This window comes from Seriola dumerili, unplaced genomic scaffold (genome assembly GCF_002260705.1).
Source record: "Seriola dumerili isolate Sdu_G_001 unplaced genomic scaffold, Sdu_1.0 BDQW01000088.1, whole genome shotgun sequence".
In the NCBI taxonomy this organism is placed as follows: Eukaryota; Metazoa; Chordata; class Actinopteri; order Carangiformes; family Carangidae; genus Seriola; species Seriola dumerili.
In genome coordinates, this window is record NW_019174343.1 from 4079930 (window position 1) to 4093180 (window position 13251).

Here is a 13251-nt window from a genome sequence, read left to right on the forward strand (position 1 = left end):
GGCACTAGCATTAGCCAAAGTGTGGTGTTTTATTATCCTACCTTTAAAGATTAAAATATCATTTAGTCAGTAGAGCCACTAATTCATCTGCTGTGCAGTGAGGGGTTTTTTTACGCTCATTATAGAGGTGCTGCAGGAATGAGGCCTAAAACTGCAAATTAGTTGCATTTTAGCACTTCTGGTTCCCTCATCCTGAAGTCAATGGGTTTTTGGTAATATACCTGAAATGAAGTCTGTGGTTAACACAAGCTCAAGACATTTTCACATTTCATTCTACAACATCAAATATGACAAATATGCTTTTATGTCTCGTGAAAAAGGCCGGTTGCTAACAAGCGAGATTACAGAGGTTTTCAGGGAGGTTAAACATCATCACGCCAAACATGAAAACCAACCTACTCACCAGTCCACCTTTACAGCCTGGTTGTGTTTACACCATAGACACTTCTGCAAACTATCACTAACTTTGAAAGAGGAAAGGCTTTTGTAGAAGAGGTAAGAGATAAATAGAACTACAAGTTGAAGGTTAGTGTTGGCGACATTGAAGTCATGTGACCATCGTGTCAGTGGTTTATGGCCTAACATTAGCTTTTTACTTGATTGTATTTAGGCTTCAAGCATCATAAATTGGTGTTCATTAGTGAAGTTTATCCCCCTGAACAAAACGTGTCTGTATCATAAACTGCTTGTCACAGATCTTATTAATTCAAAAGACAATGTAAAAATCCCATTGGCTTTTTGTGGAGGGAACCAGGGTGATACTAACATCTAGGATGGCCAAGAAAAATATGTCATCCCTGTGGCACTCTACTCAGGTTTACTTCCTGTGTTCCCAGTAAATCTGTCCCTGCTGGTTTCTGTCACAAGGACTTTTTGGCTTTTTCTCATCAGTTTAATAGTAGGTTGGCCAGAGGCCCAACTCCCTCAGTTTCCTTGAAAAGGAACATTTTAAATTCTAAACTGCACCAAGATTGAGGATGTCCTTTTTTCAATCCTCCATCTTATAGTGGCATTAAACTGGGCTTTGCACTCACAATTACATGATTTTGCCTGGATAAAATCTTTAAATCCTCCAACTTATTTTCTTTCTCCTCAAACAGAATGGAAATGAAAAACTTAATATGCATTGAAATACGAATTAATTAAGTGCAATGAAATTAATTATTCGGTGCAGTACTACAAAGATGTAAGTTGAAGACATCAAAAGGGAGGAGAGGGGGGGGAGGGGTTGATGGGATAAGTGGGAACGTTTGGCTTGCAAGCTACTGGACATGAATCAACATAATTAAATCCACTATGAGGTGGAAATTATGACTTGGAAAATTAGCTAAGTGAGACAGTGAGAAGACAGGGTGGGTTGAGGAGATGAGAAGAGCTGAAGCATTAGTTTTCAGAACTCCTCTCTACTCATGCAGATTATTTGTGCACCTCTGACATTTGGAACATTTAAACATGACAAGTGGGACTAAAGGTAGTTTAGCTTCTCAAACATGGGCTTAAATGAGATCCCCCCCTCCCCCCCTTCCCTTGTCGTTTTAAGGGTTGCAGTCTAAGAGAGCTTCACACAGAGATGACACAACCTCACTCTCCTTTTACTTTCAGCAAATACCACACAAGGCAAAAGCAGCGGAGAAATACAGTGCACAAACAGTGTTTATCACAAGCAACAATACACAAAGAGAGGCACGGTAGAGTAGTGTAAGAAAGTGTTCCACACACAGCAGCGATGGGTAGTGTGGTAAAGTGTAGCCTTGCCGTTTCCTGCAGATGATGATGGCCAGAAAAGTCACGAGGCCGGACACCAGGGCCATGCAGATCCATATGATGGTCATGGTGTTGTAGCGCAGGGGAGCTGCAAACACACACACACACACACATGCACGCGCACACGCGCGCACACACACACACACACACACACACACACACGAAGACACTGTTTGAGCTGAGAGTTTTCAGTTTACACTGACACACTGGCAAACACCGGCGGCAGGTAGAGTGGTCTTGGTTAAACAAGATAAACAAGAACTTGGAGCTTCATTAAAGAGCTTGACTTTTCTAATTAAATCCTGTTTGTATTTTGAAAGTGTGTCTGAGGCATTATGGGTAAGAAATATTCAGCACAATGTTGTCATCTGGTTTGAAAGATTGAATGTTGTCCGGTCTTAGAAGTGATTAAACCTCCACCTTTAAGTAGATTGTTATAAATACTTACATTAACACATAAGATCTAGACAAACAAAATGTTAACTGTCTTAGACGTAATCTCATAGGCCCATCAAAACAGCCTATAATATAATAAGAATGTAATATAATAACTTTTTCCATGTAATAACTTTAATAACTTACTACATCTATTATGTGATCTTATTGTATGTTTTTGTGTCTGTTTAATTAACGACATGCGACAGACAAAAATGACTAAGTGCATTTGAAGTGTTTTATGGGATTTTTGGTGAGAAAAGGGACAAACAATCCCTCCAACATGGGTTTGTAAACCTTAAACTGCCACAGTGTCAGAGGCCGAGCAGAGATCACTGCAGAGATCAGGGCTCAGCTCCTGGAAGCGGGACCTCCAGCTGGTTCAGGCATTGACCACTAACACACACAACCGGTGCTGCTGGTGTGTGGGAAGGGAGCGAGGGAAGCGAATGAGTGATGATGTCGAAGTTTTTGGAGTTTTAACTACTTGGGGAACGGGGCTCTGGATGAGTCGGCACAGCGATGTCCCCGAGGCTAAAAGGGCTTCATTGATTATTATGTAATGCACTGAACATTTTTATTATATTATGTGCAGGCTATTACATTATCAGTTTTAAGTATTTATTTTTATGACTTTATACGCATTTATTACAGTATTTATATCCTTGTTTCTTGCATCTCATGTATAATTTAAAAAAAAGTGTGAAGTTTCCAAGTGAACTTTTCTTAGTCCCTGAAAGTCAGGGACAGTTACCGGCTTTATATTTTGCAGCTTTCACCCAACGATTACAAACTGCATTGAAACACTGTGATGGCAGAGAATGAGCTGCTAAAGGGCGGCTGTGTCAGGAAGTAGAGCAGGTTGTCCACTAATCAGGAGGTCGGTGGTTCGAAATACTGAACCCCAAATTGCCCCTGACGGCTGTTCCATCAGTGGTCTGCTTACCATGCATTAGGGATGCACGGTATCATTAAGGTTTTAACGGTACAACTACTTTTACTGATACTGTTTATTGATCCAGTATTTTAATGGTTATTAGTACCTTTTGTTACTTTTTAAGAAAAAAAAAAAACATTGCTTATTTTCTCATATATACTCAATTAACATTCTTGAGTAGCTAACCTCAACAGCATTGTTTTGACCCCCCCCCCCCCCCCCCCCCGTGCTCTGTGTGACCTGAAACTTTAACTGAATTTCTGAACGGCCGTTGAGGTGATGCTCTGTCCATTTCACATTGAATTTAAAAACACACCCATAACAATCAGCTGGTTAATGGTTACTTTTCATCATTAACCGTATAATCTAATTCTCTGTGTGTGGGCTCCAAGCTGCCAGCACACAAAACACCCCTGGCATAATGATGGATGAACTATGTGCTCGGCAGCTGAAAACTGTACATTTCTCCACCTGTGTGTGAGTTTATTGATACTACAGTCTTTAAAAATGTAGCCCCGGTAACACCGGGTTTTGATACCCATCCCCATCGTGCAGCCCATATATGAGCTTGTCTTTTATTATGTGTGAAGAAATTATTAGCAACATTTTCTAACCATGTTTATGTGCCAGCTTTGCGCATTCAGAGTGTGTCTAATATAGAGACTCAAACTTCACCTTAAGTTGCCAGTAGGCAGTGGTACAAGAACTATTTTCAGTATAAGAGCAGTATTTATTCATTTGTTATTCTTGTAGAGTTAAGTCTCCATATGTGTTGAATTATTTGCTTGCATGTAGACTCATTTTCAGTTTTCTATTTTCCACAAAATTAGTACCAAATTCCACATGTGCATTCATCTTCCTGTGGCAGAAATCTTTGCAGACAGACTGACACAGGTGAAAAATGATGTTGGCAGCACAGACACATCCGTCACTACTGCCTGGTTAGCAGAATAACTCACCGTCCCAGAGGAGACCGAGCAGGTAGGGCACATATGCTCTGAGCAGAGCGAGTCCCCGGTTTGACTCCCAGCAGGCCAGGCTCTTTGCTGCATGTCATTCCCCTGTTCTCTGTTCTCTGTCCCACCTCCTCTCACTCTGCACTGTCCTATCAAATAAAGGCTTACATATCCCCAAAATGCAAATACCATAAACACAACACAATGTTCTTATTGGACTGAATATTAATGTGAAAACTTAATGGCTGAATGATTTCAGGTGATTCTCAGTTCACACCTAAATCAGGCTTTTGTTGTTCAGAGTCACTCAGACCTGGACACACAGAGCCGTGTGCAGAAGGACAACAGACTTGACTGTGCTTGAAAAAGGCTACTGTCTGTTTTCCATAAACTTTAGGACGTATTGATTACTCAGCATGTGGTCCTCTTGTTCTCAGAGTTAGAAAATGAATCAGCATCAAGAGGAGGAGAGTCGGGGTCGAGTGAGCAGCAGAATGAAGGGAGACTATTAGTCAGTGGAACAGCAATGGGACTCCAACCAGGCGGGAGGTTGAGCTTTGCAGACCCTGAGTCTGCTCTGCACGTTATCTGCCAAAATCCCTATTAGAAAAGAAAGATATTCTCATAAAAGCTTCTTTTTTTTTTTTTGTAACGCCTAACTTTCTGTGTTGTACTTGCCTCTGGTGGAAAGACTCATGAAGACTTCTTCCCCACCGCAGCACTGTGTACAGTTGTTTGAAGCTGGGATAGGCTGCAGTTCTGCTGACAGGGGTGACCCTCTAACAAAGCACAGATCAATGCAACAGAGGGATGGACTGAGGCAGTTATCGTGCTCGTTGACACCCCAGCCCCTTTAGCCCTGGACCATGCTGTGCAGTCTGGCCTGGCTTTTAGAAACTTTCTGTTCCGAGTCTTTTAACAGAACAAACTGTTTCCTTACTGGACTTTTTCCACTGTATTGAACAGCATACAGCTGCTGAGGGGTTCCTGTGGCTCTGGGCAGAGGCAATTCAGTGATACAGTATGTCCTGTTTGTTTCTTTGTCTATTACAGACCATCATATAACACACGCACACACACGCTCGCACGCACACACACACACACACACACACACACACACACACAGACACACACACACACACACACACACACACACACACACACACACACCTGCTTTCCCAGTCTGAATCTCCACATTCTGGCTGAAGCGTCCACAGCCTGCTGATGTTCTGGCTCGGACCTGGAAGATGTACTTGGTGCCCGGCTTCAGCCCTGACACTCTGGCGCTGGTATTTTTAGACTTCAGAGTGGAGTAACTCTGCTCTTCATTATCCTGTAAGAAAAAAACAGCCACATGTAAAGATTAGCGTTGAGGAAATTGAAATGCTGGTCAGCTCATGAGCTCGCTGCATTTTCCCCCATTAAAACATAAGCACTGCTGCTCCAGAGTAACACGTTAAAGACAGCAGTTTATAACATGGGATGAAGACTGTAGATTTATACATTTTACAACTAGAAACATGTGTAAGCTTTGGTATTATAATGTTTCATTAGGTATCTAATTTCCTGGGATTAGTCAAAAAGAGTCTTTCCAGTCTGCTTATCTTATCGTGCTGGATTTGAAAGAAAACAAAGAAATATAAGTCGAATAGATCACAACAGACATGTTACAGTTACTAACACCAACACATATTCTAAGACGACTTCAGTGTGTCCAAAACACCTGTCTAGCCTCTGATATGAATGCAATTAATCAGTTAATAATCATAGTCATAGATGATGCACCTAAGAACAAAACTGATACAATAAGCAGCACATATGAAAACAAAACTATACACCCCATACAACCTTTAAATATATTACAATACTGTATACAGGGGTAAACAGTATATACACAGGGGTATACAGTATAGGATACAGTGGTATACAGTATACATACAGGGTTATACAGTATATGGATGGTAAGGATCATATCTATATGATCCACTCCTGGTCATTTTAATCTCAGATTGTACATTAGCTAAATCCAAACTTCTTTGGGGTTAAATTGGATCACATATAAAACTGTAATTTTTGGCTGCATGTCATTAATTGCTTTTAATGTAGCTTTAAAGTTATTATTATAGTTTTTGAGATATTGTCAGTGACCATCATAATTGCTATGATAATTACTGAAATATGCTACAACCAGCTAAAGCCAAACCAAAAGAAACCCTAACCCTGAACTCAACTAAACTGAGCTGAGCTGAGCTGAGCTGAGCTGAACTAAACTAAACTAAACTAAACTAAACTAAACTAAATTAAAAGGGTGCTGTTATTCTTCAAAAAGACTAAAGGTAATATTGTATTGACTCCATTGTTTTCTAAAAACTATTCATAGCTCATCAATGAGCCACTGTTGACATGGGTGATGTGATATTTCATGACGTCATTTGCCATGAAAACAGACACTGTAGTTTCTGTTGACTCAATCCCAGATACACACCGTACACAATCAAAAAATATGAAGTAACACCAGTGTTTATAAAGAAGGCAGATGACACTAAATGAAAGCGCTTTACCAACACTTTTAAAAATCTTTTCGTAACTCATATATGTTACGTAGATTTGTCGAAGCCAGTGCTGTGCATTGTTATCATAAATGAACAAAACCTTATCTGCCAGTCAGGTGTAATTGGCAGCCAATTGCCTCACACATCTTTTGATCTGCTTTTATCAGCTAGAGAAATGACAGCAGCTCTGAAAAGTGTTTGTCTTATTTTCATGTTTCCTTTCAAATTATCGCTTCATTTACGATGCATCATCTGTTCAAATGCAAATTGTCAAGCTTGTTACACCTACTCACTATTCAAACTTTAAGTTGTTTTCATTTTTAGTTTTTTTCTTAATGTTCATATTCATTAAAAAAGATGAAGCATTTATTGTTTTGAAGGAACGTGTTCTTTTTTGGAAGTCTCAATTAACAATAAAGTTCATCATTCTCATCATCATCATCATCACTACTGTCCTCATCTTGCTTTCATCTGCCTGCTGCAGCGTATTCTAATTTGGAGATACTTTCTAAGTTTTGAAGTAAAATAAGTTCAACAACAATAGGAGGTGCAAGGTGCATCGAAACAGCACAATAAGTGAATCATTCATGTGTCCTTGGAAAGGATAAGAGCCTAATTATGAAGAAGTGCAAGGTGAAGAAATAAGAGCCTTTTTTTGTCTTCATTATCATCCTCAGCTAGAGTGCTGCAGCAGCGGCCGCCACCCTCGCTGTGACTCATTGTTGTTTAGTACAGTACTACAGAAACCTTAAGAAAGCACATTGCTGACTTGTCCACTTGAAATCCCCCACAGGCGTCTCGCCCCCTGAGCGAGGCCAGATTAAGACACCAGCGCGAGAGGCGAGCTAATCCTTCAGCCCCTGCCCACACCATCCTGCTCGTATGGCTATGAGACTGCCTGCTCCCTGGCTGCTCCCTCTGCAATTAGCTGATTTCTATCAACACACACACACACACACACACACACACACACACACACCCTTGTCTTACTATATTTGTGTAGACCTGTCATTGAGATCATTTACTCTCGAGCCCCTTACCCTAACTTTAACCATCACAACTGAGTGACCTAAACCGAATTCTAAAACAAAGTTAAACAGCCATTTAAACTTGTGGGGTCCAGCAGTTTGGTCCCCATAAAACTGTCGGACCCCACAAGTATGGCTCCTGGTTTTACAACCCCACAAATGTAGTAAAACAAGGCAAAATACATACACACACACGCGTTGTTTGTAAAGCTATCTCAGTAGGGACAATTGACATGATGCATTACCTAACACCTTACCCTAACCTTCAAATTTAAACCAAGTCTTAACCCTCAAGCAGCCCTTCAAATTTATGGGGTCCAGCATTTTGTTCCCCTTAAGTATAGTTTGGCTCCCAGTTTTCATGGACACCATTCTGGTCCAGATAAAGCTGTCGGACCCCACAAGTATCGCTCCTGGTTTTAGGACCCCATGAATATAGTAAAACAAGTATGCACGCACGCACATACACACACATTGACGTACTGCATTCCCTAGCCCCTTACCCTAACTATCACAACTGCATGCCTAACACCAGCCTAAACCTAAACCTAAGCCATGGTTGTATAGCTATCTTTGCGGGGACCTGTCATTGACATATACATTCTCCAGCTCCTTAACCTAAAACCAAGTCTTAACCCTCAAACAGCAATGTGAAGGTATGTCAGAAAATGAGAACATGCCAAAATGTCCTCACTCTGTTAGGAAAATACTTTTTTTGCTTCTCACTGTAGCATTCACAAGTGTACACACACACACACACACACACACACACACACACACACACACACACACACACACCCTTCATCCAAACACACATGCACACACACACACACTTACAGCAATTAGGTCGTCACAAGGCTTATGCGCCCGCCAGCCACTTGCTGTCACTGTCACTTTCACTAAGTTGCAATCTACACCGTCTCATCCTCTTTCTTGCTCTCCTTCTCTCGACCCCCATTTCCTTTCAATTAGCTGAGCTGCCAGTAGGATCTTTTTCCTGGATTAAGTTATCCAGAGTCTATCCCCACCGCCACTCCTCTGCGTTCACAATATCCTGGCTCAGCTTAGTCGCAGCCCTTTGAAGACAATGAGCTTATGTTTTCCAGGTAAAAGTGATGACTGTGTCACTTTTTTTCCTGCCTAAATAGTTTCATGTTAAGTGAAAATAAACAATATGTTGACACAACCCTAAAGCAGATGATGTTTGGGCTCTATAAGAGTGGTACAGGTGCAGCAGTTTGTTGAGTACCTTCTCATAGTATTTGATGTCATACTCCAGAATTACTCCGTTGGGCTGGTCGGGCTCGTGCCATAGCAGCGTCACGCTGTTCTGACTGGTGTTCTCCTGGCGGATGGCTAACACTTCGGAGGGAGCTGCAAAGGAAACAGGAGAGATTACTGCTTTGTCAGTTCAAAATGTCATTAGCTTGCAGTGAAGCCCTGTTTACCCAGGAAGTGCATTTCATGAATTACATTCAAACAAGTTGATGAAATGAGAATGAACCTATGAAGACGCTGGTACTTGGATTTGCAGGGACTGCAGGGTTATTGTACAGTTGGATGACTTCAACTTCAGTTAGAGTGTAAATAAAGATGGATGTAACCTCTGTGACATCACCCATATGTTTCTGAAGAGCAGTTTTGAAGCTCAGAGTGAGTTGCTCTGCCGTCACCATCTTCGCCATCTAACTCTGGGCTAATCCAGTGGTGCAAATGTGGCGCCAGGACTTTGGTGTCCAACAGTTTGTGACAAGTATACGCTCACCCACCTGTCACTCAAAGAAACATACCCTCAATTATACATAACTTAAAGCCTTAATAAAATTCAGACAGGTGAGTTATATAAACAGTTGTCATCAAAAAGGAAATTAGCTTTAGAGACCAAAACTGTTTTTTGTACCAGGCTGTAAACATGTTTATTTCTGCTGTAAAGTTGGACATTTTAACATGGGAGTCTATGGGGATTGACTCATTTTGGTGCCAGACTCAAGTAGTCATTTGAGGAACTGCAGTTTTAGGCACTTCAGTGTTGGCTACATTTTTCAGCCCTTGTGGTTGCTGCTTGATTCTAAGACATCTTTGATACATTTAGGTAATTCTGGCAGATGTGATTGTCATGTGATTTCAGGGCCTCAGAATTAAACATTGCCTACCAAAATGACAAACCTATCCATATAACTGTTTGTTGATCTGCCAAGACTATGGTTAAGGTGTGGTTAGCTTATAAAGCTGTTACCTAAAAGGTATTAACTTACTGTACACATCCAGCAGACACAGAGCAACATGTGTTTCTATGTTTAGCTCTGGTTTGGTCTTCACCGACTCTGAAGGGGAAATATTTGACTCTTTAGCTGCTAAATGCTCCATTATGTTCGCTAGGTAGTCACCAACTTTGTCTGTATGCCGTTTGATGCTAGGCAGGGAGTGTGCAGTGGGTTTTTTAGAGCTTTTTTACGTAAAAAACCAGCTGAGTGCTGCTGGAAACCAGAGTGCTGAGAGTGGTGAGAGTGAACAAAAGATTAAACTTTTTTGCCAGAAAATGTTCTGTAGAACCAAGAGGAACTGAAAAAGTCAGGCTATAAGTAATTCATTATGTCTCTATTAACAGCACTCAGAGCCCGTTGTCACAAAAAGATATGAATAACTACAACTTTAAAGTTATGGAAAGACAAAAACAGCATACAAACAGTGCTCTGGTCTGTCAGTGAATGAATTTATAACATTTCTGATTTGACACCATGACACTCACTCACCACTGCATTCTGTATAAATAAGTTGGTTGGTTCTCACTGGCGCAGAAGCCTGATAAACACCCGTACCTATTCATCAATAAAGCCCTTATTGGACATTCACCACCCTATATAACATGTATACTCAACTGAACCATAGGACCCTATCAACTCGCTCTACTAACTCTCTAATGCTTCAAGTCCCGTGGGTTTACACTGAACTTGGAAAATCTGCCTTTAGTTTTTGTGCAGTAAACACAGGGAATAATCTGCAACACACTCTAAAGATCAACACACTCACCAACCCTGGACAATTCAAGACAATGATCTCCAACCACTTCATCTCTGTGTGCAAATGTTTTCACCGAGTATTGTTCTCTTTTGAATTTCAACTCTGTATTTGTGTCTATGTTGACATCATTGCAAATGAGGGAAACCTCAATGATCTGCAAGGGTCTAATAAATAAATGAAATGCAATGATTTCTGCCTCTATTATAGACACAACACTCCACCCCCCACCTCCCTAAGACATCCCACAATAACAACATCATGCTTCTTCCAAGATGCAAGATTTCCCTTGGAAAGGAAGAATGAGAGCTGAGAAGGTGGAGCACTTGGTGGAAATATTGCAATGAAGCCTCCATGAAAACATTTTTAAGTTCATGAAAATAAATCTGAGGATGCAACCTGTTGCTGGAGAAGTTTTCCTTCATGGTTTGCTTAGGGAACACTATGTGACCGAATCATGGAATAAAATCTGAAGTGCTGAGCTCACAGATGGAGCGGATTTGCTGGTGCAGTTCACGTGCTGGAGGCGAATGATCACACAGAGCTCTTTTCTTTCTGTTCAATTTTATTTGCAAGTCTCAATGATCTTCTATCTTTTCTACTCAGTGTGAGTCAATCATTTGAGTCCATAACCACGAATCAACACAAGTTTTCTCTTCAAACAACAAAACCTCTGAATCAACCCAAACTATCAACAAAACCATTGATTTATTGGTTGAGTTCACACTATTTCAGTGTATTCAACCTGCTGAGATCTTTTCTAAAAGGGAACTGGCTGCAGAATAAAAGCTGCTCTAAAAAACATGCAAACTTTTTCCAAGCTTGTAAAGTTCAAAAAATTTCAACTTGACTACAGGATACAATTAATTTTGCATCAACCAATCGATCGAGGGTTAGCACAACCGCAACAGAGATCAGAATGTAGATTACATTGGTAGCATATGGTCAGTATGGAGCACAGAGATGTCAGAGATGGACATGAGTATTGTTTGCTGACAGTGACAGCTATTCCAACCAGTCCTTATGGACACAAAGTGTGTGCGCCAAAACCTGGTTTTTCATTATAAGCACAAAATGTGGTTGAGACAGCACATTTCTTTTAAAGATTGTTATTTTGGCACTTTTGCTAAATCCGACAGCAGAGAGAGAGAGAGAGAGAGAGAGAGAGAGAGAGACGGCAACGGGAGAGGAGGAAGACGTGTGATCATAGGCCAAGGCTGGATACACATTCAGAATGATGCGGCTGCAAGTGAGACAGCGACATGGCCAATGGTTTCATTTAATGTTTTGCTTTTATGACGTTTCTCTACTTTGGAATAGTTCACAGTGAGTGATTCAAGGTCAGAGTGGAACCCAGGACATAACAGTTACTGCACACAATGCGTCACCTGAGCCATCCTGAGTAACACAGCATCCTTTTCTATTCATCCTTTGTCCTATCCTGTCTTCTTAAGTCTTTAAGCATTTTTACACCATAGGAACCAGAGAGCCAAAACCTGGAGCTTCCCAGAACCTGTGAGCTTTTGTTGCCAGGTTTCTGATATGCAGCAACACCACCTCAGATACAGGCTACACTATGCTACTAGTAAAACTGTGTAGACAACATTGGAATAATTGGTCCTACTGCTGAATGCATTTCAAGATTTAATTCTAATTACTTTTTGTTACATGCCATAGTGTTATGATGTTGTGCGTGTGTGTGCGTTGTTCTGCCCTCCCCTTTTATCCGGCAGGTGACTCGGCACGGCTGATCCCTGTTCCCCAATCAAGAGCTGGAGCTATAAAGGTGCAGTGAGGAGGCCTGGTGAGCGCCACAGAGTGCCGTTCACTTGCTGATGAGCTGTGTGGCGTCTTACGATAGCTGCATGCAGTGGTTTAAGTTTCCCACTGAGTGTTCCACTGCTGTTTTTTTGTTATAGTTTTCTCTAATTGTGAATAAAATTCCATATTTTTAACTGAATCTATTTTCCTGTTTCTTTTCTGTTTTGCCCAGTCCTTATTTTATTCATTGTTACTTCCCTGTACCACTTGACTCTCACAGGAAATGTAACACTTTTAAACCGTAGTATTCAAAAAAAGAAAAAGAAAAAGAAAAAGAAAGGTCCACACCTGCACTAGGATATTTAAAAACACACTTCCTTGCAGTACTTAACTAAACATATGTTTTATAAGTGCTGCGTTGCCTCTGAAAACAAGTTCTTGATTTCCATACCCCACTTCATTTCCAGGAACAGGAAACAAAAGCAGAAGCCGCAACAGTGGATCCACATTAACATACATATTGTCAAAGTGATAGTTTGGGTTATTTCTCATGGGGTTGTGTGAGGTACCTATCTGTACTAGTGTATTACCTGCAGTAGGTTCGGATTAGCGTGCACCCAATTTGGAGAAGCAGCAGGAGCACCAGCACGGAAGCTGAGCATTGTGCTGCTGTGGACTGGGTCATGCGCAAAAACATATTTTAGCAACTTAAAAAAACACCCACAGAAAAAAGCTAATATCACTTTAAGTCTAGATTTTATTGTGAATATTTTCACAGCTTTATCCCACCGTCCAACAGC

The 13251-nt window shown here is 41.0% G+C and overlaps 1 protein-coding gene across 1 annotated transcript in view; it reads right to left on the reverse strand.

Annotated features, from left to right (window-relative positions):
* Positions 1-13251, reverse strand: part of epha8 (EPH receptor A8) — a 125815-nt gene that overhangs the window by 15737 nt on the left and 96827 nt on the right. The window contains exons 9-11 of the mRNA XM_022744817.1: positions 8922-9046; positions 5263-5425; positions 1720-1852 (exon numbers count right to left, since the gene is read on the reverse strand). Coding sequence (XP_022600538.1) covers positions 1720-1852; positions 5263-5425; positions 8922-9046 — 421 coding nt within the window. The remainder of the gene's footprint in view (positions 1-1719; positions 1853-5262; positions 5426-8921; positions 9047-13251) is intronic.